The 24999-nt window shown below is 38.9% G+C and overlaps 1 protein-coding gene across 4 annotated transcripts; it reads left to right on the plus strand.

Annotated features, from left to right (window-relative positions):
• Window positions 1-168: 168 nt before the first annotated feature.
• On the plus strand, window positions 169-24587 carry LOC143018232 (pre-piRNA 3'-exonuclease trimmer-like). 4 transcript variants are annotated; one of them, XR_012965739.1, is made up of 15 exons: window positions 169-251; window positions 4723-4882; window positions 5938-6028; window positions 6758-6901; window positions 7339-7446; window positions 9256-9417; window positions 10900-11091; window positions 11332-11473; window positions 13449-13565; window positions 15392-15494; window positions 17842-17941; window positions 18225-18400; window positions 19340-19438; window positions 20976-21117; window positions 24216-24586. XR_012965739.1 is itself a non-coding variant. In XM_076173478.1 (14 exons), the coding sequence occupies exons 2-14, from the start codon at window positions 4752-4754 to the stop codon at window positions 21034-21036; spliced, it is 1626 nt and encodes a 541-aa protein (XP_076029593.1). In that variant the 5' UTR covers window positions 169-251; window positions 4723-4751; the 3' UTR covers window positions 21037-24587. The 4 variants fall into 4 exon arrangements, 3 of the variants coding, with proteins under 3 accessions (XP_076029593.1, XP_076029595.1, XP_076029594.1); XM_076173478.1 differs by having other exon boundaries at window positions 20976-24587; XM_076173480.1 differs by having other exon boundaries at window positions 202-232; window positions 20976-24587.
• Window positions 24588-24999: the final 412 nt, after the last annotated feature.

Consider the following 24999-nt stretch of genomic DNA (forward strand, 5'->3'; position numbering starts at 1 on the left):
CCGAGTATCAATACAAATAGAATAAATATTATTTAGCAACCTAAATCAGAAAGATAAGGACTCTTATTTAAAAATATTTAAATAAATAATATTTCTTATAATGTATGTTAGATATAGTAATAGAGAGGATTTTATAGAGAAATCACAACTTTTAAAACTAATACAAAGTCAAAGTCAAAATACGAACGTAGTCTTGTATGTAAACAATAACCCAAAAATCGCCATCAAGTTGGTAAAGGGTGTGATGTACAGTATGTAAACTAATTAATCATGACTGTAAACGGTTGTAGCAATAGTCTTGGTATACTAAAATTTTTCATGGATCACAACACGAATTGTTTAAATATACGGTATGACCTTAATTATAGGTCTATGTTGCTTTATGTCCCCAATCTTGTTTTCTTAATATTTAACTTGGTTTACTTGGAGAAGTTCCGACGTCAGTCCTCACAGCCGTAGTGATCTATCGCTGCTGCCAGTCCTGCTGTCCCTCCTCACAAGGGCCAGTTGGTCTGTTAATGTGTTTGATGACAACCTACTTATGGCGGTGTAGCCTGGCACTGGGAGCTCGTCTGGCACCTTCCATAGAAACCTGTCCAGTACACGCTTGAAGCTGTCCACCGAGCATTTGGTTCTCTCTCACTTCTTTTGGGGGGGCGTTGAATATTTTTGGACCCTCGTGACCTAGGCTGGATGCCAGTAAGGTCTTCACTTAAACCTCTCTGGGGCTCTTGGTGGGAGAGTTTGTCTCTCACATCTCACACTTGCGTCTATGCCTTACGCTGTGATATGGCTTGATTGATGAGGGCATGGGGTCTAGGATTTTCTATGTATTGATGGCCCTGTACCTTTCTCTCCTCCTTTGTTGGGAGAGTAGAGACACAGTGCTTCCAAGCAATCCTAATAGTTGAGATCCTTCATCCCTCTGCTGTGCCTGGTGTAATTCTTTTGGACAGCCTCAGGCTTCTGGATGTCTCCTTGTTTATGTGATGACCAGAGTTGGCTACAGTGTTCCAGGATCGGTTAAATAAGCACCTTCCTAAGGGTAAGCATTACTTGTACCTCTCTTGAGGAGAAAGTCCTTAGTACCCAGCTGGCCATCCCCCATGCTCTTTTCACGGTCTGCATGATATGGTGCTGGAAAGTGGTGTCGTCACCTAGATGAATGCCCAGACATTTTACATGGGCTTTGGGTGTGATTTTCATTCCCCTTTCCATGTGGAGTTCGGTGTTGTCTTTAATACTTTGGTTGGTGCCGTATCTCAAGGCCTCGAACTTCTCTTCATTGAACTGCATATTGCAAACATTAGCCCAAGCATAAACTGTGTCAAGGTCGTTTTATAGATAGTGTACAAACTCACTTTCCAGCACTGCACGACTGATGTGGGTATCATCGGCAAAAGACAGGAGGGTTGAGTCCACTCTCCTATTTATGTTGTTCATATGAATTAGGAATAGGAGGGGGCTGAGGACAGAGCCTTGTGGTACTCCGCTTACTACCTTGGTTTCGCTGGACTTCATGCCATTGACTGCGACTGTTTGGGTATGGTCTGTCAGGAAGTTGTGAAGCCATACTCCTAGCTTCCCTGAGATTCCTAGGTCCCTTGCCTTGTGGAGGAGAACTCCATAGTCTACCTTGTCGAAGGGTTTTGCAAAGTCTAGAAATACTACGTCTACATTCTTCCCTTCTGATAGGTTCTGTAGCAGCCAGTTGTAGTGTGTCAGTAGGTTTGAAAGGCAGGACCGACCTTTTCTGAAACCATGCTGGTTCTCTTTTATGAGGTTGTTCTCTTCGAGGTATGTAAACACATTGTCCCTTACGCATTTCTCGATTACTTTGATGATGTGGGACATGAGGGCAACAGGTCGATAGTTCTTTGGCAAGGTCCAGTCTCCTCCTTTATACATTGTTTCAGTAATGCTGGGATCTTACCTTTGTCCAGGGAAGATAGCCACAACATATGGATTGAGATTGCAAAGACCTCGCTACATTTTAGGAGTAGGATCGCCGGAATGCCGTCTGGTCCAGCGGCCGAGTTTATCCTTAGCTCCTTTATCGCCTTTATGATGTCCTCTACTGTCACTTGAAGGTCGGTAAGTTGGTTTTGATTTGTTATCTCTTGATTGAAAAATGTTGTGGGGTCGAGGATTTTGGCCTGCTTCTTTGGTATGCTTTACACACTGTTGTACTGGTGTGCCAGCATCTAGCAGGTTTCTTGTGGATCGTCTGTTGTGGTTCCTTGGTCGGTTACAAGGGGTCCAATCTGTGACTTGGTTTTCAAGAATTTTTTGCATTAGCCATAGAAGAATTTCGGATTGTGCTTTATATTTTCTATAGCTTGGTTTTCCTCAATTCTCCTCTATTCCTCGTGCGAGTGCTTGGTATTTTGTTCGATGTCCTCTATTTTCTAGATGATTGAGAGTTTTTGGGCGTCATTGCTACTTTTTCTGAGTTTATCGTTGAGGTTGGCACGTTTTCTCATGAGGATTTTTCTATCACGTGGGATGGAGTACCTGTGATCTTTTCTCTTATTTTTCCCTGGCACATGGTAGTACACATCTCCAGCAATGTCCTCAACAGTATGTTTAATTTGGAGTTGGGATCGGGTTCCTGTAGTACCAGATTCCAGTCTATCTCCCTAAGCTCCCGCTGCAACTGTACCCAGTCTACCTTTTCACTGAAAAAGTTGAAGCTGGCAAGGGGGGTCATATCTGGTGGAGTCGGGTATTCCTGCGTTGTCCTACTTTTCCTATAAGTTGTATAAACAAGAATTATGTTATGATCAGAGAAGATTGCTTTCTCCATCTTGTAGTTGCTGACCGAATCATCATTATTGGTGAAGAAGAGGTCGAGAATGTTACTCTGTCTAGTCGGCTCCAGTATATGTTGGTTTAGGAACAGTTTGTCAGCAGTTTCTAGGAGTTTGGCTTGGGCTTGGTTTTCTAGAGTGCCCCCACAGGATCTGCCATCAGGCCAACATATAAAAGGGAAGTTGAAATCACCACACATTATGATATCTGTCATGGCGAATGAGGTAGACTCTAATACTTAATTTAATCTTTTTGTAGCATTTGTGACGCTTTCTAGGCTACACTGGGGTGGGCGGTAACAGTTCACTGTGATTAGGTTGGTTTTTGTTATATGTATGACGATGAGTTCTATTACCCCGTTTGAGTGGGATAACATTGCACCACCATGGCTTCTTTTTTCTGTATCAGCTCTAAATGGGGTGTAGTTGGTTATTTCTATCTCAGAGTCTTTCACGTCATTTGTCAGGTGAGTCTCCGTTAGAGCAATGAACATGGGGTCCTCTTCTAATGTTAGTTCTCTCAGAAAGGAAACTTTACTTCTATTGCTTTTAGGATGAAGGCCCTGTATATTACCCATTAGGATGGACTAATTGGTTTGGACAACTTAGACAACGGATGTTCAAGGGAACACCGGCTGGGCCTGAAGTGGTGGCCAGTTCCTATGTTTTTCTTGCATTAGGGTGGACAGTATCATGCCCTGGAGCTCTACAGCTTTGGTCAGAGTGTGCATAGTGGTTTGTAGCCCTGTCGCTGTTTCTAAAAAAGGTGAGTTTGTGTTTGTATTTGTTGGAGAGCCTGGGGCTACCCCTGGTGCTGTCCTGCGTCTGGTGTTTCCTGGTTTGCTCCTCAAGTTAGTCATGAACAGTGTTTGATAAACACTGTAAAACAAATATCTGCATTTTAATGGTTTGAGAGCTTGACGGTACCAATTTCTATGAACTAATGTGGTTCATTGATCTCTCCATTCTCCTCTGTGCTGTCCTTAGTTTTGTTTCCATTGCCTTTGTTAGTTTCCAAGTCTCACATCCATAGATTATTGCTGGTAGAATGCATTGATTGTAAACTTTACGTTTCAAACATAAAGGTAGAGAGCCTCTCAGGATCTTATTATACTTACCAAACACTTTCTAACCAATTATAATACGTCTTTTTATTTCATTATCATGATCTTTGGTCACTTTCACTATCTGGCCTAAATAATTATACTCTTCAACTTCTTCAAGACTCTCATCATCAATTACAACCTCTTTATTTTGAACTTTTGTGTTGAACATTACTTTGGTTTTACTTTCATTCATTATTAAACCTACTTTGACACTTTCCCTGTTTAGATCACTCAGCATATCTTGCAAGTCTTCTGCTTTTTCTGCAATAATGTCATCCGCAAATCTCAGGTGGTTCAAATATTTGCCATTGATTTTTAAACCTTTCTTTTCCCAACTCAATCTTCTGAAAATATCTTCCAAGCAAGCTGTAAATAGTGTCTTCCTTTAATCCTGGCTGCTACCAAACTATTATTATATCAAGTTATGTTTGACTTTTATGGTAATGCAATTCATGAGAGATTCCATAGGTTGTCACAGTGCAGTAGAAGTAACATAAATATATTAGTTATAGAGGCTATAGTTGATTGTAGTTCATAATGCTGTTTTTAATGTCTTGCTAAGGGCACTTTATACAAAAATGAATTGTCATATGTATGTGTGTTAGTACATTATTTATCAAAAGGGTATGGTTTACTGTATCACTTATAACTTAAAAACATTCCTTTATAGAAATAATTATAGTTTTATTTTAGTCTGTCTAATTTTAGATTTGAAACATTGGAATATTTCTAGATATATAAACTGAACATTGTTTGGGTCTTGGGTCTATGATCACACCTTTGATTTGGATAATTTCTTCTTGCAGTTGATTAATAGTAAGGATTGACTGTTGAAATGGTGGATGTTGTGAAAGAAAACTTTGAAGAACTTCTGCCACAGATTAAAGATACTATAAAGGCATGTTCCTTTGTAGCAATTGACACCGAGTTCACAGGGCTCATGTCAGATGTTTCATTCAAATCTAAGTGAGTTACTTTTATTGTTTTTAATTATCATAAGCATGGCAGATTGCTAGTGAATAAGGAATGAGTATCACAGTCATTCATCTTATATTGTCATGTAGTAACTACAGTTACAATTATGAAAATTATAGACTAATTGATTGATTTAGTCAGCCAACTATTCAGAACCTACAGTTGAACACAAGCCTCTCCAAACCTCTTCATCGATCCATTTCTATTTCATATACTGACCTAACCTAATCTTATCGTCAATTTGTATGTAATCAGGCCATTACCCCATACTAAAACAGTGCCAGGACAGAACTGATGTGGCATCAGACACTTATTGTCATAGGATCAACCACTACACAGAAGACACAGACTGCATTATCATACACTGTCCTGCATATTTATCCATCTCATTCTTGTTCTCCTCAGGCTCAGTCCATCTATTTCTGTTTTCTATACTCTGCTAATCTTTCCTCATTAATATTTTCATTTCCCCAAACCACTTCCACATTCTCTGATCTACTTATTCTGACAGCTCCCTTCCCATTTTCTGCTTCACCTTCATATTTCTCACTCTGTCCATTCTTGTAACACCTCTCATGTTTTTTTTTTTTTTTTTCTAATGCTTCATCTCAGAAACATTCAGTATCTTCCTTTCTGTCTCTTTTATATTCAAAGTCTCTGCATCATGGGTATAATCACTCTTTCTCTTTAGAGTCACCCCCAACTACTTATTTCTTATGACACTTTTTGATCCATCCAAATATTTACTTGCTACCTTTACTCCACATGGGGAACCTACATGAAGCAGTGGGTAGCATTCCTGCCTTCAATGCAGGAATCCTGGATTCAATCCCTTGGAACCTTGGAAATGTTAGACAATGTTTCAAATTGCAATTTCATGGCTTCTCATACTTGATACTCTACATGCACTTCACTCCAAGCTGGATGACATTGTTGTAAGGTACAAGCTGTATTGTCCCTCAGGCAGTCCTGCAGTGGCTCTTAGATGCTTAACGCTTTCACTTTAATTTAATGTATTCACTAAAACTTTTCTGCATACATTCCAGTTTGTTTGATGATGGAGCCAAGAGATTCCATAAGTTGTCCAAAAGCACACAAAAATTTACAATATGCCAGCTTGGGATGTCCCTTTATGCAGTAAGTATATACGAGTGTCATGATAATGAAATAGTTGATTGACAAGGTTTCTCAAAGATTTTTAAAACACTTGGATTTGCTATTATTCATAAGTTGGGTCCCATCTATTCTCTAATTTTTTTTATCATACTTAGCCTCAAATTCATGTACTGTTCCAACTGAATCTATATCCTTGATTTCCAGTTATCATATTTAGATTTTAATATATTGTTTGAGCTTGGGCTATATCACTTCCTAAGCTATTCCAAGTATTTATGCATCTATATGGAAAACTATTTCTTCACATCCTTTAGACATATGGTCTTTATTTGCTTCCATGATCTCTTAAAGTCCTCCCATCTTTAATCAGATTTCTTCTCTCAATACAGTCCTCTTTAGTGACCTGAATACTGTAATCATATCACCTCTTTCTCTTCAATCTTTCAAAGTTGGCAGACCCAGTGCATTTGGTCTCTCATATGGTCTGTCTGCCAGGCTGGGGACCAGTTTGGTTGCTGCCCCATGTATTCTCTTGATCTTGCTTATATCCTTCACTCTGTTATCTTTTCTTCCAGTCTGTTATATTCCTATATGTATTATTAGATTTCTGTGTTCATTAATTGTCATGAACTCTTAGCCTTCTGTCATATTAGGAAATGTACCCAAGAATTTCCTTGGACAGAAACATTGTGAATTCATCATTCTCTCTATCTTCCTGTGCATGATGTACTCAACTTTTTTTTGTTTCAGGGGACCTTGGATAGTAATGCATATAATGTCACAACATACAATTTTTACCTCTGTCCTTCGTCTTTAGCATCCCATGATGAAACTTTCCTTTGTCAAGCATCAAGTCTTGAATTTCTAAAGAAGTACAAATTTGACTTTAATAAGGTAAGGCTTTTTCAGATAGTATTTTTTTTTTTTTTTGGAGGTGCTCAGATGAGAGGGAGGGTGGGAGGGGTGTGGAGTGTATTTAGGGATGAAATGGGTGGGAGTGTTTTTATGCCTTTCCCTTTTTGGCTACCTCCCTTGGAAGGGGGAAAAAGCCTTGGTATATGTATGTATCTTTTTTTTTTTTTAAATATAGCACACAAGTAAGTCTTTTACCATATTCTATGCATATATTGTTTTGATACATAATATCTTTATTCTTGTTTGTAGAGAAGACCATAAAGAAACAAGCATTAGGTTAGAAGTTTCCTCTCAGATTCAGATATGCAAATCTAATTAGAACAATAAGATGAATGCTATGATCATGGTGTGGAAGATAATTTGCTAATGCTCATTTAAGAAAGGATTAATATCTTTTGTATTTTTTTTATCAACAGTGGCTTTATAATGGGATCTCGTACATCAATCAAGACCAGGAGAACGCACTCCGAACAGAAATCAGTGCCATTGCCATGGGGCAGAGCACAATGAGATTATCGTACGAGGTACTGGTTATATTTTACATTGTTAGTTTAACTTCATAATCATTTATTGCTGCTGATACTCTGACTAGCATAGCTGGCTTCACTGCAGTTGCCATAGTGGCAAGTATTGTTTTACAAGAGATCAAGGATGGGTATCTACTTGTATTTACCTAATTGTAGTTTACAGGAAAGGAGCAATACTCTTTGGATCATGTCTCCTATTCTCCAATTTTCTAACATACCTAGACTCAAATTCATGTATGGTTCCAACTTATTCTATATCTTTGATTTCCAATTATCATATTTAGATTTGAACCCACGTATTGTTTGAGCTTGGGCTATATCACCTTCTAAGCTGTTCCACATATTTATACATCTGTATGGAAAACTGTATTTCTTCACATCCTTTTGACATATGGTCTTTCTTAATTTACTTCCATAACCTGTTAAAGCCCTACCATCTTCAAACAGGAGATCTCTTCTATCAATACAATCTATCTCCTTAAGTGACCTGAACAATGTAATCATGTCATCTCTTTCTCTTCAGTCTTTCAAAATTGGCAGATCCAGTACATTTAGTCTTTCCTCATATGGTTTATCTGCCAGGCTGGGGACCAGTTTGTATTCTTTCAATCTTGCTTATATCCTTTAATCTGTGTGGGGACCATACTACTGACATAATGATTCTATGAGACATACACCCCTTTTTGATCTATACTCTACATAACATCACTCTCAAAGAAAGACACGTACCACCGGACATAAGTCCAGATGGGAAAGCATACTGAGACACATAAGAGTCACTTAAACCTTTTCTGATCAAGTCACTGCCCAGCACTTGGCCAGTATCAGCACATAATCAGCCTGGAAATAGAGACATGTACCATGGTGAGGACACAGAATGAATAATCTTACATCGCTTAACATAGTGTATGGATAGCAGTACAAACCTTTTTCTCTGTGAGGTTTGTAAGCCAACTCAGGGGCTATTGTTGAATGTTTTGGGACCATTGATCTCCCATAAGAGAAAATCAAGGCAAATCATTATTTGCTCACAAGCTTCTCCAGATTTGTACACAAATGTTCAAGTTGATGGAAAATGTGATATTAAAAATAACCGGACTACCCACCTCCTCAGATTAACATGGAGTCAAAGGAGGCTCCTTCACCATGACATTGATCACAAGAGCCGTTGATCCTACCTGTTCCTCATACCAAATTACAAAAGCATGACCAACTAGATGCAACAACCACCTATCAATATCTCGGAATATATATCCATACAAAACATATACCTAGATCACAAAGCAAACACTCAAAAGACCAATCCAGTTCTTCGACAAGTTTCCTCAGACATTAGCCCAACTGAGTAATTACTTCCCTGACAGGCAAAATTCACATGGGCACAACTACATTCAAGCCACTATCATCACCTCACAGAAGCCACTGAACACTTCATCCTACATTGCTCTGCTGTCATTCTATCCAAGCAGCAGCACAATATGTCCTCTTTGAGTGGTATGTATGTATGTATTATATGGGAAGAGAGATGCTCATGGTGGCCCGTCTTTCTGTCTCTCAGCATCAAGTTTTTTCTTAAAATCTTGAATAGTGTTTGCACACACTGTTTCGTTGTCTAATTTGTTCCAAGTATCTATCACTCTGTGTGGGAAGCTGTGTGGGCCAAGACAGAAGCTGTTGCCACTTACCAGGGGGTTATGGGTCTCTTGCAAGACTAACCTGGGTCAGTGGATTAATTGATTGATATGCATAGCCTGATTTTTATCTTCTATGCCATTTTATTTATCATTGTTACTGTTATCATCTTAGGTTAAAGACCAGCTTCCTGAAATCAGTACTTGGTTATCCACTGCTGAAGAAGGTGACACCAAAGTTATTCCATCTTTTGGAGAATATACATCTGATTTTGGCTTTATGACAGCAATAAGATTAAGGTTCGATACAGCACATGTGGTCAGACAAAATGGGGAGGTGAGTTCTTTGTACTTTCATGTTTTCATGAATAAATTTCCTTGTCTATGTTTGAATTTGTGTTTGGGATATTTATTTTTAGTGCATGATGTTGAATATTGATGAAAGTAACCTTAACACAAGAATTGAATAGTATGGAATATATACATAGCTGTTTTCATGTACAGTGAGACCTCTCATTAACAGACATTAATTAGCTGTGTTTGCGGTGCTTTCATTGTGTTTTTGGTGTTTTGGAGTGGTTTTTGGGTGACATAGTGATTGCACGCACTAAACAACAGCACCAAAAACACCGAAAACACAGCAAAAACACCGCAAACACAGCTGATTAATGTCCGTTAATGAGAGGTCTCACTGTATATTGATTCCACTCATAAGGCTGTTACCACAAAAGATGACTCTCACTGGAGGAGATGAAAGGAGCACCCACAGAACTCTTGGTTGAAACATATTAACAAATCCTGAAGAGAGCTGTTTGGAATGGGAAAGATGGTTGCATGGGGGTTTTGTGCAAGATGAGATGGGAAATAGCATCAGTGTGCAAGTGAAGTGATGCACCCCTAGGTGTATGCATTCCATTAATGATGATGATTTTCTTGTTTCTAAGTCTTGTGGGTATGTGAGATTGTGATCAAGAAGGTTTAATTTATTCCTGTTTTTAGTTGGGTTAACATAGGCGGGGATTGTGATAGATTTTATTGCCATCAAGTTTTGTGAAGATGTGTTATCATTATTATGTGAAATTTGTCATTGTTTCCCAGCAATATGTAAGTTTTGTGTGGTGTGTATACCATCAAAAATTGTGGTATTTTCTTTGTTGTAATAATAATAAGAATTGGCACCCAAAGTTTCGCTAAGTGGAAACCTATATCACAAAGGTGGCTATTAACAGTCTTCAGACTCCTCATGTATCTCTGGGAAAAAATGTTTAACTGTTGGTAGAATTCTTTTAGTATATTTACCAAATTATATTTATTTAATTGTAATATATGGGACAAGAGCTGTGATAATAAGATCCTGTATCTATACTCCATTCCTCATGTAGCAAACATTTCGTGTGTATCCAAAACCTCCACTGTATCCATCCGTCTTATTCTCAGTCTCTCTCTGAAGCTTACCCCATCCATTTCTACTTTCTACATCTCTTTGCTGGTCTATCGTCATTAGTTCTTTCCACATGCCCATATCACCTCATGTATTTCCTTTACTAAAGGGACGGAGAGGGGGGGAGGGTCGCCGATTTAATGAAGCGGCTTTGCTGTGGATGTGCTGTGTCTTGCGACACTCCTTCTGATCCAGGGTAGTAGACAAGATGTAGGGATGACCTGTCATCCAGGAGGTGCCAAGATAAGAGGGTGGAGGGGAGTGGAGTGTGATAGGGATGGAATGTGTGGGAGTGGTTTTTATGCTTTTGTTTTTTGGCTACCTCCCTTATAAGGGGAAAAAAGCCTTTGGTATATGTATGTAATTGTTTATTTACAGATAGTAATTGAAAAGGTCAGTCCAGGCAAACGCCAGCATATTGACAGCCAGGATCCTAGCTGTGAAGGCCTCGTCAATGATTACATAGACAAAATCCTTGGCTTTACACATGTCTTCAGGTACTTACTAAAGTGCCAGAAGCCAATAGTGTTGCACAATCCAATGTTAGACCTGATTCTCATGTACAAACAGGTAAAGAAGAAATTGTTTATTATTTCTATGGTAAAACTTGTCACATTAACTATTGGTAAGAATGATTTTGTTGAGATATAGTGTTTTTTGAGTAGTTTTACACTTTGGCATAAGGTGAAATTCGTTAGAAAGGATACCAGCTTTAGAAATGATCATCAAGTAAGAAGTTAGCAGTCATATGCTAAGATAAAAAAGTGAGAAATATAATGTCTTATGTTAAAATGCCTCTTTTTAAAAAAGTTTTATCAGAGCTTGCCTAGCTCCTACGCCAAGTTTAAGGAGGATTACTGTAACCTGTTCCCTATGATATATGACACTAAGTATCTGGCAGGAAGACTTAAGTGGAAGCTTAAGGATGCACAACGTAATGGAAATAATAAAGGTTTGTTTAACCATTATAGTTCTCTTTAATAATGAAATTAAATTTATTTATTTATCACCCTTGAGCCAGAGGGCCTACAGTAGAATTTTCTTCTGATATCAGTCAGAATAAAGTCTGTAAAAGAGGTTAAAAGGGTTAATTAAGACAGACACAACCATTTCATTCTAAGGAACACCACTGCAGCTGATTATGGCAGTCATTGAGTTGAAGGAAAAAATGACTGTGTTTACTAACAAATTCCTGGGCATGGTGGGGAGGTAAAGAAAAGAAAAGAAAAAAATGTATATAAATATCTCAAAAACCACTTGTTCTTTTTACATAGAGTTGAGCATTAGATTGCTGATAGTTATAATATGAATACCATCTGAGATAAGAAAAGCTGCAGAGGGGATCAGTAGGAACAAATAGAGAAGAATTATGCTGGGTTTGGCTCAAATGTAGTTTACAAATAGAAAAGTAATGTAAATTTTTGTAGGTTAAGTCAATCAATCTGGGAAGCTCACTGGCTGAGCAGGTTAGAGCGTTGTTACTTGCGGCGAAGGTTGAGGGGATGGCGGTTCGAATCCTGCCACTGGTGAAGTTGAACCAAGGGCATGGTTCATTAAATTCCATGCTACAAAGTCCTCTGTAAGGGGCACTGTCCTAGCCTTCCGATGGGAGGAGTTTGTGACGTTAAACTATATCAAGTCAATCTGTTGTCCCTGATCTCTCTTGCAGAAGATCCATGACCTCCAGGAAACTGACAGCAGCCTTCAGGAGGGACCATAAGTCACTTAGAGAAGAGATAGTGCTGTTGTCATGGGATTTTTAGTGTGGGATAAAGTTGTATGAAGTGTTTTGTGTCTTCTGTGTGGTGGTTGCATCAGTTTGAATCTGTGGCTAGGCTCATTCTACAATTGTATTGTCTTAACCTCTTCAATACAATTCAGGTTCTCACACATAGTATTGGATGCCTAATGTACAATGCATCACACTACTTGTGTTATAAAATATAAAGTCACTGCTGTATTACTCATTCTCTTTCACTCTGAGTAATAATAAACACAGAAAATGTGATCAAACCAGTTCACAGAATTTGGGGGTCACTCAGCTACAACTACAAAATAAATATAATCAAGACGCTGGTGCATTCTTGTATACCCACTTGTGCCTCATGACGTCCATGTAAGTGTCATTGTATTGAAGAGGTGCTGATGGTGTCTTGAGCACAGGCATGCTGGTATGTTTCTTGCCTAGTGTGAAGGTTAGGTTCCCTTATAAGCTGCTTTGCTAAACCAAACCTTATGACTCTTTTGTCCAAAACCTTGAGATAGCCTCTTGTCAGTTTTATTAATCCTTTTAATGTCCTCAAACATCCATAACAACCTAACACCTATATCACACAAAACATCTTGACAAAAACACATACAGACTCAGATCATTGAACAAGCCCTTCAAAAGACAGACCACCAAACTCAATACTCCACATACTGTGATGGCCCACACTAACAATCCCTAGACAACACAATATAACTTCTCTGAATGATATGTGGTGTGACCAAGAGGCTATTGTTGGTTACCCACAGGGTGCAGATTTTGTGTAGCAGAGACCAAGGGCAATGGATTGATTGATTGACCCTGAACACTACTACAGTCAGTCCTCCTTATACGGTAATTCTTTATCCAGTAAATTCACAGTTACGGTATTTGGTAATTACTACCCTCGATTCTATTTACGGTAAGAAAAATTCACAGATACAGTATCCGCTAGATATTTTGAAGAGGAAAGAGCAGGGTGAAGGTATGTCTGCCATATCCTATTATTACATGTTATGGGTTTGGTATATGGTAATTTCAATTTGCGGTAAGGTTTTCAGGAATGCATATGTACCATATGACGAGGACTTACTGTACCAAATATATACATATGTAAGCTTGTATGTTTGGCTTATCAAAGCAAATTCATAAGCAATTCTGACACACTATATATTTACAGGATCAGCAGAGAATCTCCACAACTTCAGTCTGGGGTCCCTTGCAAAGTCTCTTCAAGACCAATATTTTGTCCTCTACAGACCAGTTCTGAAATTTGTTCCAGAGGAAAACAAATATAGTAAGTTTTGGATATTTGATCTGAAAGTTCTTATTTTTAGTCACTTGATGGTATGTAATGTTACTGCTTTGTTTTGCTGTCCCCATACTGGGATATTGGCTATAAGTTATATGTATTCACTACTTAAGCTCTTCAATACAAGTCAAATTCTCAAGTGCAGCATTGGATGCCTGATGTAAGATGGTTTGACTATGCATTACAATACTTGCATTATGAAATATAAAGTCACTGCTAATTTACTCATTCTTTTTCACTCTGAGTAATAATAAACACAGGAAATGTGATCAAACTAATTCACAGAATTTGGGGGGATGGGGGTTACTCAGCTACAACTATAAAATAAATATAATCAGGATACCAGTGCCAGCATCCTTGTATTCCCACTTATGCCTCATGATGCCTATGTAATCATCATCATATGGAAAAGGTTAAGGACTTTGATACAATGACGCCAGTATAGGCGTCATGAAGTGCGAGTATTTACCTAGTTGTATTTTGGGTACACAAGGATCCTGGCATTGGCATCTTGATTGCATATTGTTTTGTAGTTGTACATGAGTTAACCCTGTATTCTGTGAACTGGTTTGATCACATTTTCTGTGATTATTATTACTCAAGAGTAAAGGAGAACGAGTAATACAGCAGTGACTTTATATTTTATAATGCGAGTAGGGTGATGAATCGTACATAAGGTAGCCGATGCTATGCGTGAGAATTTGACTCATACTGAAGTGGTTAAGGACTTAAGTGACATCCCTGTGGAATAGTCATACATCATTCTTTTGTGTTTGGAGACCAATTTCCACTCATAAAGGAGTGCTGGGCATTTCCGCAGTTCTTTCTAAATCTGTCCTGTACCACTCCTTGGACACAACCTCTTCTCTCATACTGCTGCAGCAGGGGGATAAGAATGCTGCTACTGTGTTTACTTAATTGTAGTATACAGGAAAGGAGCAATGTTCATTGGGTCCTGTCTCCTATTCTCTAATTTTCTAACATACAGTTGTCACAGGGTGATGTCTCATTTACCTTATCCTTGTTATTACCTGCTTCTTTGTCAATTCCGATGACTAAGACTCTTCTGGCTAGTTTCTCTTTCACTTATAATGCTTACCAATCTCTCTCTCTCTTTTTTTCTTTTTTTTTTTATGGTTTAACGTCACACTCCCCCCTATCTGGAGGCTAGGACAGTGTCCCTCACAGAGGGCTTTGTAGTGTGGAATTTAATGAACCATGCCCTTGGTTCAACTTCACTGGCGGCAGGATTCGAACTGCCCTCACCCTCGACCTTCACCGGAAGTAACGACGCCCTAACCTTAGCTAATTATTCTCCATACTTTTTCTTCCACTGCACTTTTCTCATTCCCTCCCTTCTCTCCCCTCATTCACTCAATACACTGACTTGTATACCTTGCCTGATGCCTGTTCACCCCCGTGCCTTGATATATGTATGTATATACCTCATCCAACCAGTATTACATTTAATTTATTAAGAATATCTTGTTCATTTATTTATTTTATTCTCATTTTCTTTTTAATAATGTTATCTTCTTTTCTGTAAAATTTGTTGTCCACAAAACTTTCAGTTGTTTTATTGAGAAGGTCATCATCGTATCTTATCACACCAGGATTGCACCCATGTTAGGGCAGTTTGTTTTGCCTCTAATAGGTCAATGTCAATGCAGGATGGTCCAAGACAGCACTCATGGAGGACATGATCCATGGTCTGTGTGGATCAAATATGTACATATGAAGGCTTGTAAGTTTGAGAAGGTTAAATTTCAATAATATATATATTTTTTATCTTTCTCTGGTTATTGGTGCAGATACGAAGGAAACATTTTACCACGAGGCTGGTTATGATGCTTTCCTCACGGGCTACTGCTTTCTCAACATGGCACATATTTTCAGTCTGCTACAAATGCAGAAGTAAGTAAAATATATTTTGACTTCAGAGGTTTCATTCTAGTATTTTGTTGCCAGTGGGTGGGTGCATATTATGGGTAGAGGGTGGGTACATCTCTTGGCTAATTACTTCCTTTGTGAGGGGGTAGAGGAATTTTGGTGTGTAGATAGATAGATGCTGCATGTATGTGTGTATTGTATGCATGTATATATGTATGTGTATTTACCTAGTTGTATTATACGGGAAGGGAGCTATGCTCGTAGCGACCCGACTTTGTATCTTTCAGCATCTAGTTTGTTCTTAAATTCTTGTATGTTTTTTGTATATGTGTACATGTGTGTGTTTTGCTGCATTGCCTCTGGTCCAGGTAGCAGGTGAAGGATTGGGATGGCCTATCACTCACACGAAGATAAGATAGAAGGGAAAACAAACGAGTGTGGAATGGGTGAAGGGTGGGTGCAGGCCTTGGCTGGTGACTTGCCTTATAAGAGGAGAGGGGCTTTTAGAATATCTTCCTGTTTTATGAGGTACAGTGAGACCTCTCATTAACGGATGTCAATTAGTTGTGTTTGCGGTGTTTTCGCTGTGTTTTTAGGTGTTTTTGGTGCTGTTGTTTAGTGCATGCAATCACTATGCCACCCAAAAACCACTCCAAAACACCAAAAACACAGTGAAAACACCGCAAACACAGCTAATTAATGTCCGTTAATGAGAGGTCTCACTGTATTATGTTTTAAGCTTATTTGGGAGATGTGCACTGTTGCTTCAGAGATGGGATTCTATTCTAGGTTGCACCTTCATGAAGAGGGGTACATTCATTTCCAAATTTTTTAATTGTTTTATAGTGTTCCACATTTATTTGTTGACTGCTGTTACTGTTAATTGATTCTGTGTGTTTTTCTCAACTTTCTTTTTATTGCTTATTTGTTTCGTGATGGTTTTTTGATGGGATTGGGATGGTTTGGATATATGGGAAGAATGAATGAAGAAGGATTAGTAAAAGAAGTGTGGAAGGCAGAGGTGGATGGAGTGAACATGAGGGAGCAACTGAGGATGAGATGGATGGATGGGGTAAAAGGGGCATTGAGCAAGAGGGGGATGTCTGTTGAGGAAGGAAGGGAGAAGGCAGAAGACAGGGGTGAGTGGAGAATGGCTGTGTATGGATGATACTGTGATGCAGGGAAGGGAGTGGGTGGGGAGATAGGGGGTTAGAGAATAGTTATGTGTAAATGATATTTTGATGCAGCCTGAAGGGATTTCTCCCCATCTTCAATGCTTCTGCATGAGAGGATGGAGAAGGGGTCACTGATTAATTGAAATGGCCTTGCTGTGGTCTTGCTGCATTACTTACCAAGGGCAAAGGTTAAGATGCAGCAATGACCCGTCACCCAGGAGGAGCCAAAATGAGAGGGAGAGAGGGAGGGGTGGTGGATAGGAGTGAAATGGGTGGGAGTGGAATTATGCCTTTTGACTTTGGCTACCTCCCTTATAAAGGGGAAAAGCCCTTGGTATATGTATGTATGTAAGATGGCAATGTTCAGTAATTGTAGTTGTTATTTTTTTTTTCATTAATCTTTTTATTTTCAAGCTGTTTCATTTATATATGAGGGTACCATCCTTATTATATGAAGAATACTGTCTCAGAATACAGTTTGGATTGTATGCAGCCAAATTGGGTGATGTGCATTTTGGTCACCTGAGAGGATGTCTATCTATATACCAAAAGGCCTCTTCCCTCTTATAAGGGAGATAGCTAGCCTAGACGTACATCCATCATCCTGCACATCACCCTCACATTCACCTCATATACCACCCCATCCATGCATAATTTGACATTACACAATCCTAACACAGTCCCACTTTCACAAACTGGACAAAGAAATAGTGTGTGCAAAAACCATTCATGAGTTTAAAAGCAAACTAGACACTGTGAGATACAAAGGCGGGACACCACAAGCATAGCTCCCCTTCCTGCAAAATACAACTAGGTAAAAATACTTGAAACGACTCACTCACCATTTCCAACCCTAACACAAGCTCTACTACTCATGTAAAAACTAAACTGCCCATAACAGCTTTTCCCTTATCCTATACATCTTCAATACCTCCTACAATGCCTGTCTGTCGACCCTATCACAAGCCTTCTCCAGATCCACAAAAGCCCCCCCAAAAATTTGTGACCTTTTGCCAAAAATTTCTTACATATTTGCCCTACTGCAAAATTTTATCCATACATCCATTGTATAGTTGTGTGGATAAAGTTTATTTGTTTTGTGCATTTAGTGCAAGTGTTGAGGCCTGGATTTGTTTTGGAAGTGAGAAATTGTGAAGAAGCAAGTTGGCAGCTTTCATATTTAACGTTTTTTTCAGTCAAACTCAACATCGACCGCTTAGTCCACGAGAACATGTTTTTGCCTTTAAAAATTTTTGCAACAAGTTAGTGGTACAACAGGCTGCTATCAGCTTCATAGTAAGTTGTTAACATTATCTCAGAATTTAGTTGATGGCTTTTTCTTGACATTTATGTATGTTTTATTGTTTAAATCTGGAAAGTGAAAATAAATCTATGCATGGCATCAAGAATAGAAATTCCAACAGCAAATCATAAAGCTATATAGTGGGGCTCATATGGACTTATGTTGTACACATGCTAACCTTTTAATTACATATCATAGTATTGACTTCATTTATGGATTCTTTCAGTAATTTATTCACCCACATTTGTTCTTTTCTTCTTCTCTCTCAACTACCAGGACCTGAATGGTCAAGATCCACATTCAAGGCGCCCTCCATGGGTGGTAGTGGAAAGGCAAAATGGCAAAGTTCTTAACCCAGACCATGTTTCAGTTGAACTCAGGCAGTTTGGACTGGTGGATACAATGCCAAGGAATTCCAGATCTGTTATTGTTGCTGCAGCATCATGGGACTGGTTAGTATTTTCAATTAAAGTATTTCTGGGTATATTATGATGGACTCTTTTAAGCTCCCTTCGTGTCATTTCCGTTTTTATGCCCTAACACCGCTGGCTGAACGGGTTAGGGCGTTGTTACTTGCAGCGAAGGTCGAGGGGATAGCGGTTCGAATCCTGCCACCGGCAAAGTTGAACCAAGGGCATGGTTTATTAAATTCCATGCTACAAGCCCTCTGTGAAGGGCACCATTCTAGCCTTCTGGTAGGGGGGAGTTTGTGATGTTAAACCATATTATTATAATTATTATGATGCTATTTGATGGGAATTACACATTAGTTTGTGTTTATCACCAAGGGGTGGTTATTCATTACATCTGTAGCATAGTGCCACATTTAGTTACTGTATATCTATGTTATAATTTGTTGTATTGGAGCATGCAGAAGAATCTGAGGTGGTTTCAGCCTCAGCAGCTAATAGGAAAATGAGAACAGGTGCTAATAATCAGCTTTCTCTAAACATACATACATATACCAAAAGCTTTTCCCCCCTTACACGGGCGGTAGCCAATTAGAATTGAGGAATTACAAGTTGATAGTTCATGCCATGACCTAAATCTAGGGAATGAGGAATTGGAGATAAGGGTAATGGGAGGCTTAAGTAAACTCAAAGATTAGCTTCTCTCCCTTGAAGTGCAGTAGTACCTTTAGCAGTCAGTCTTGTATGAACATGCAATGTGTTTTCATTTTTCCTCTTGGGTAGAGTTAGGATATTGTTCCATAGATTGATATGATTAATGTTCCCCATATCACTCATCAAATGATGTGTACTGCAACAGATATATTCTTGTATGAATTGATACATTGTATAGACAACTACTCTGTATCTTTGTCCATATTTAGTAGTTTGTGAACTTGCTCTGTAAACCAGGTAGAGTATATCATAAATGTTACTTTCCAGTGCCCAGGACATTTTGAGATGTTTGAAAAATGACCCTGTGTTAAAGGTGCAGAAATACAGTCATATAAGACACTCACCAGTGATGAGGAGAGTGGCATGGTGAGTTCCTACAAGAATTTTTGTTTAAAGGTTAGATTTGTGCAGATGTGTGAAATATAAAAGGAAATGTAAGGAAGATAGGATAGGTTTAATTTGTATTTTTTGTTTGAACAGTCTGGATGTAGTTTGGGATTAAACAGATTAGTACTGATTGGTCATGCTATTATAGCTATCAAATGATGGTTGCTATAATCTGTCTATCTTCTCCCTTATAGAGGGGGTAAGTGTACGAGTAAGGGCTTTGGTTGGTTTCTATGTCACCAGCTATCACAAGCAGAAATGCGAGGACAGGCACCAGTATACTGACCTAATTGTGTGAAAAAAACAAGGATATAAGAGAGTAAGATTGTTGGAAGGGGTATGTAAGGGTGTATTAAGTGGCTTTGTCCCAATCTAGAGACCAGGTGCCAGCCCATCAGGGCTGCACCTCCTTGGGGAGTTTGGGTTGAATTGTGTATGTTGGTTTTAGACAGTAGATTGTTCCTGGGGAGTGTGGGAGGGGGGGATGCATCTTCCTCTTCTTGCTGTCCTCAACCTAAGCAGTACAACATTCTTCAGGTGGGACACCAGTGACAACCTCCAAAAATAAGCCTCACAGAAAAAACCCTCCCACACCTGATTAGAACTACACTAACACACTTGTGCTCGGAACACCATCCAGCATTAACACAGTACCCAGATAAAATAGGCTTGGCCATAGATTCAACCACCACATAGAGAAAACAAAACACCTCATACTAAAATGTCCCACACTAACTATCCCTAGACATCAACACAATATATCTCCTTTGAATGACTTACGGACCCATCCTGAGGCTGTTTCCAGTTACTTGAAAGCCACAGGTTTTCTTCAAGAGACCAGGGGCTGTGTATTGATTAACTGATACACATACAATAACTTCCTAAATCCTTCTCTTTGTATTCCTCCCCAAATACCTATTCTTCATAACACTTTTCATTCTACCCAGACATTTACTTGTTTCATTCATTATGATGAATCTTCAGTTCCTTTTCTCTATTCATTGCCACATGTGACCCCAAATATTTAAAACTCTCTGCTTCCTCAAGCTTCTCACCCTTCATAGTTAAATTTAACCTGCCACCATCATAATGCTTTGGCGTCACATCACTTAATTTTTGCTTCCATTCACTCGTAACTTTCATTTCACTCATGCCCTTCCAAACTCAGTTACCAACTGCTTCAGTCTCTCCCTAGAATTACTTACCTTTTTGTTAACCTCCCTTTACCACCCTTATGACCACCTCTTCTTCTTTTAATTCTTCTTCTTTTTTTTTTTTACTCCTAGCACAGAGGACAAAAGTACCTTTGCATTGCTTCTGTGTTTTTTGAAAGTGACTTTGAAATGGAATAAAGAAACTAAGGATCTATTTTTTTTCTTTCTATTTGTCTCCTGCATAGAGTTAGGGCAAAAAAGTACGTTTTCACTTGGCCATCCCCCCTAATAAAGGGGAATTAAGGTCTTTGTATGTGTATGTATGTTAATACAATATTTCTTTAATTTTATTCTCTCTGTAGGTCCAGTGTGCTCCTTTCTGGTCTAGGAGTTATTCTAATCTACACAGCACTGAAGAAGTAGATTTTAAGAAAAAAGTTGATCCTGAAAGATACAAAGATGGGTCACCACAAGCATAGCTCCCTTCCCATATAATACAATTAGGTAAATACAATGCTAACAGGATACTTAGCATGGACTTCAAAATTGCACTGGTTTGTATTAACCACATGAAAATTTTAGAAATGCCAGATGTTGAGTTTTGGTACTAAGAATGAATGTGTGATAGTGTTAATAGCTCCTTTATATGGTTTTTGAGTAATTTCTTGGTTAATTTTGGAAAGTTGTGGTGCACTTTTTTTTTTCTTTTATGTCTGAAAATCATAATCTACATATAACAGGAGCATTATCATGACTTCCTTTGACATCTCAAAAACATGTTTTCATTTACCAAATGAAACTATTATTTTTTCAGTGCTGAAAGCTCAGGGATTTAAAATTACAAGGAGTGATATAACTATGAAAGATGGTTACATATATAATATTTAAAAAAAATAATTGTTGCCTTAAGTTTCACTGTCTTAAGTTTCACCTGCGGCCCAACATTGGTTGGCAGTGGTCCTTGGAACCTCGCATAGATCTAATGTGTGAATAAAGGAATGTCAATGTGCATTTACCTAATCATAGTATACAGGAAAGGAGCAAAATTCGTTGGGTCCTACCTCCTATTCTCTAGTTATTTATCATACTTAGCCTCAAATTCATGTACAATTCCAACTCAATCTATATCCTAGATTTCCAATTATCATATATAAATTTGAACTCATGACTTGTGTGGAGCCTACTTGAGGAGATGCTGCTGCTGAAGAAGATGTAAAGTCAAGAAACGTTGTCAAATTGAGTGCAAAAAGGTCAAGCTTCAGCCTTTTGCACAAAATCCTCACAACATTTCACACTTACACCCAGAGGTCCATTTGGTCTGTGGAAGAGGCCCAGAAACCCTTTGTATCACTCTGTTATTTCTTTCTTACCTATTTACACTACTTTTTTACATGTATGGAGGTCAATGCTGTAGAACTTATCATGCCTCACCTTCTCCTTCCAGCTAGTAACATAAAAACCAACCTAGACCCTCTACATATGTCCAACACGCACAAAACCCATAGATTACTCACATATTTTGATCCAATGCTACACAAATTATACATGGACTCAGAAATTTGCCTTACAGAGAGAGGCTTAGGCACCTTAACCTACACTCTCTGGAAAGACGCAGTGTGGGGTGATCCAATAGAGGTGTTCAAGTGGATCAAAGGCTTTAACAAGGGTGATGCAAACAAGGTCATCATATTAAAACAACAGGGCAGGACATGCAGTAATGGATTTAAACTGGACAAATTTAGATTCAAGAAGGAAATAGGCAAGATTTGGTTTACTAATAGGGTGGTCAACAAATGGAATAGACTTAGTAACCATGTAGTAAGCACTGAAACTATCAGTTGTTTTAAGAAACGATTAGACAACTTTATGGATGGGGATGACAGGTGGTGATGGATACGGAGCTGCCTAGTGTAGGCCTTATGGTCTCTTGCAGTCTCCTTCATTCTTATGTTCTTATGTATAATTCCTGGCTCCATCTTACATGCTAGCTTAGGCTGTTGAGCCCTGCTGTGGATTGCTGTGTCTTATTGCAATACTTCTGACCCTGGGAGTGGGCAGGGAGTAGGAACAGCCTTTAATGTACAAGGAGCTAAGATGGAAGGGAGGCAAATGAGTGTTGGATGGGAGATGGGTGCATGCCTTGGTTGGCTACCTCCCATGTAAGGGGGAAAAAGCCTTTTGGTATATCTATCTATATACCAAAGGTTTCTTTGATGAAGCCACCATCCAGTGCTTCTATGTTACCAGAGGCAAATCGATGAATGTCCAGGATGTAACTCTTCACCCCATACTGTTCAACATGTTATGAAAATCTGCATTGTACACAATTATGTATGCCAACAACACAACATATACTCTAAAAGGGATTTATGGGAAAATCCTCTTCCAGCCTTCGTGTTCCTCTGGGAGTTGGGACTGCTTAGCCAGACAGTGTCAGGAATGTCATCAGCATCATTGTCCCCCTTATAAGGGAGATAACCAATAGATAGATCTTACATGCACCACCCTCACAAGCAATTTATCCAGTATACAAGGAATTGGACATGCTGCCAATACACCTACACTTGCTTCCAGAAACATTCCAACACAAAATAAATATGCTTTAAGCATATTGCAAATAAATAATAATAGAATTACAAAGAAATACACACAGTTGCAGTAATTCTTATGGAGACACATCATACACATCACACTTAGAAAAGAAACCAAGTGTCTCTAATCACGCTACTCACATTCACTGACTACACCACAAGCAGCAAAGGCAAAGCTCATCTTAAAGTAGGACTCAACAGCATACCCTTCTCCAACAAAACAGAAGAGATTCATTTGTCAGTAATAGACACTACAACAGAAATAATCATATCTGAAACACAAATAAAGAAAACAACATACAGTATCACAAATATCTATATACCACCCTCCACATTGGCATCCCAAGACAGAGTCCTTAACTCCAACCTCTCATTGACCCAGCAGACCACATACTGGCTGGTGACATGAACACACATCACCCAAGTATAGCTGTACACACAAACAGCAGATCAAAGAGGAAGGAAAATACTGTCTAGCCTAAATATATTAACTCCAGCAATAAACTGATTGATGTGAAAAAATATTGGATGGCTGTCTGTATTGTGTTAGTGTAGAACTGCTTCTGTGTTACTGACTTGCAGATGTTAGCATAGGGAAACAGTTACCAGCTGTCAGCTTTCCTTATTCAAATGGTGGAGGAAATATAGTTGCAATTGATATATATTGGACTTGATCCAGAGATGAAATGTCAGCCACTCAAGGCTGCACCACAGGTAGAGGTGTTGAAGATGGGCAATAGAGAGGTGATTTTCCCTGATGTTTATCTCATATGGGACCAATGTTTGGTACCTGCATGTGGTGGTCCTGCAAGATGGACAGTGAAGCTACCCATTTTCAAAACCCATCAATCCCTTCAACTTCTTGAGGAGGTGCAACCCTGAGGGGATGATGCTTAGTCTCTGGAATGAATTTAGGATTCCTCTCTACCAACTTCAACTGCATTTCTTATGCTTTTTCACACATGGGAGGCTGACAAGTCGTAATTACTCTCCTCTTTGTAACACTTTCAGCTGATGACATTGGAACATTTCTACACTTATAAAACACAGACAGCAGTCCCAAGTTTCTTCCCAGAGAGATCTATGGAAGGTTCCAAAGACCACTGTCAGCCACTATGAGGCTGTGTGTTTTCTACTTTGTAAACTCGAGGCAACAGTTTCTATCATGTAGAACCACCACTCACCAATTACTCGTTGTTAGTCCCATTTGTGAATTTGTAGCCCTGCTATGTACATAAAGTTTAGGCATATAAGTATGTTTTTTGTCTGTAATACCTGATTTGCAACCAATGCAATAGTCATTATGAATAGAATATATCCCTGGCTGACACTTGTAAATACTTTTGTACACAATAAAATTTGTCAGAACTTTTTGAAAAAGATTATTTCCCTTGAGAAATGTATAAAACATAACCTTGAAGGATTCTATGGAAGAAACAGTTATGTATATACTGAATCAAAGGCCCTTTCCCCCTTGAAAGGGGATAGCCTACTCAAAGCACACTATCTATATACCAAGGGCTTCTTCTCCCTTGTAAGGTAGATAGCCCATCAAGACACACACCCACTCCCATGCAGTCCACTCTTATCCACCACCTTGTCTCCTGCCCATTGCCCAAGTCAGAAGCAATGCAACAAGACACAGTACATCCACAGGAGGGCCATTTCACTTACACAGATACCTTCCTTCCTTGTCCCCTCATGCAGAAAATAGAGAAGAAGGGGAGAAATCCCTTTGGGCTCCATCAAAGTATCATCCATACACATTTATTCTTCACTCACTCCTATCCCCTGC

Source organism: Oratosquilla oratoria, chromosome 34, assembly GCF_046742065.1.
Source record: "Oratosquilla oratoria isolate Oo_2021 chromosome 34, ASM4674206v1, whole genome shotgun sequence".
Lineage (NCBI taxonomy): Eukaryota > Metazoa > Arthropoda > Malacostraca > Stomatopoda > Squillidae > Oratosquilla > Oratosquilla oratoria.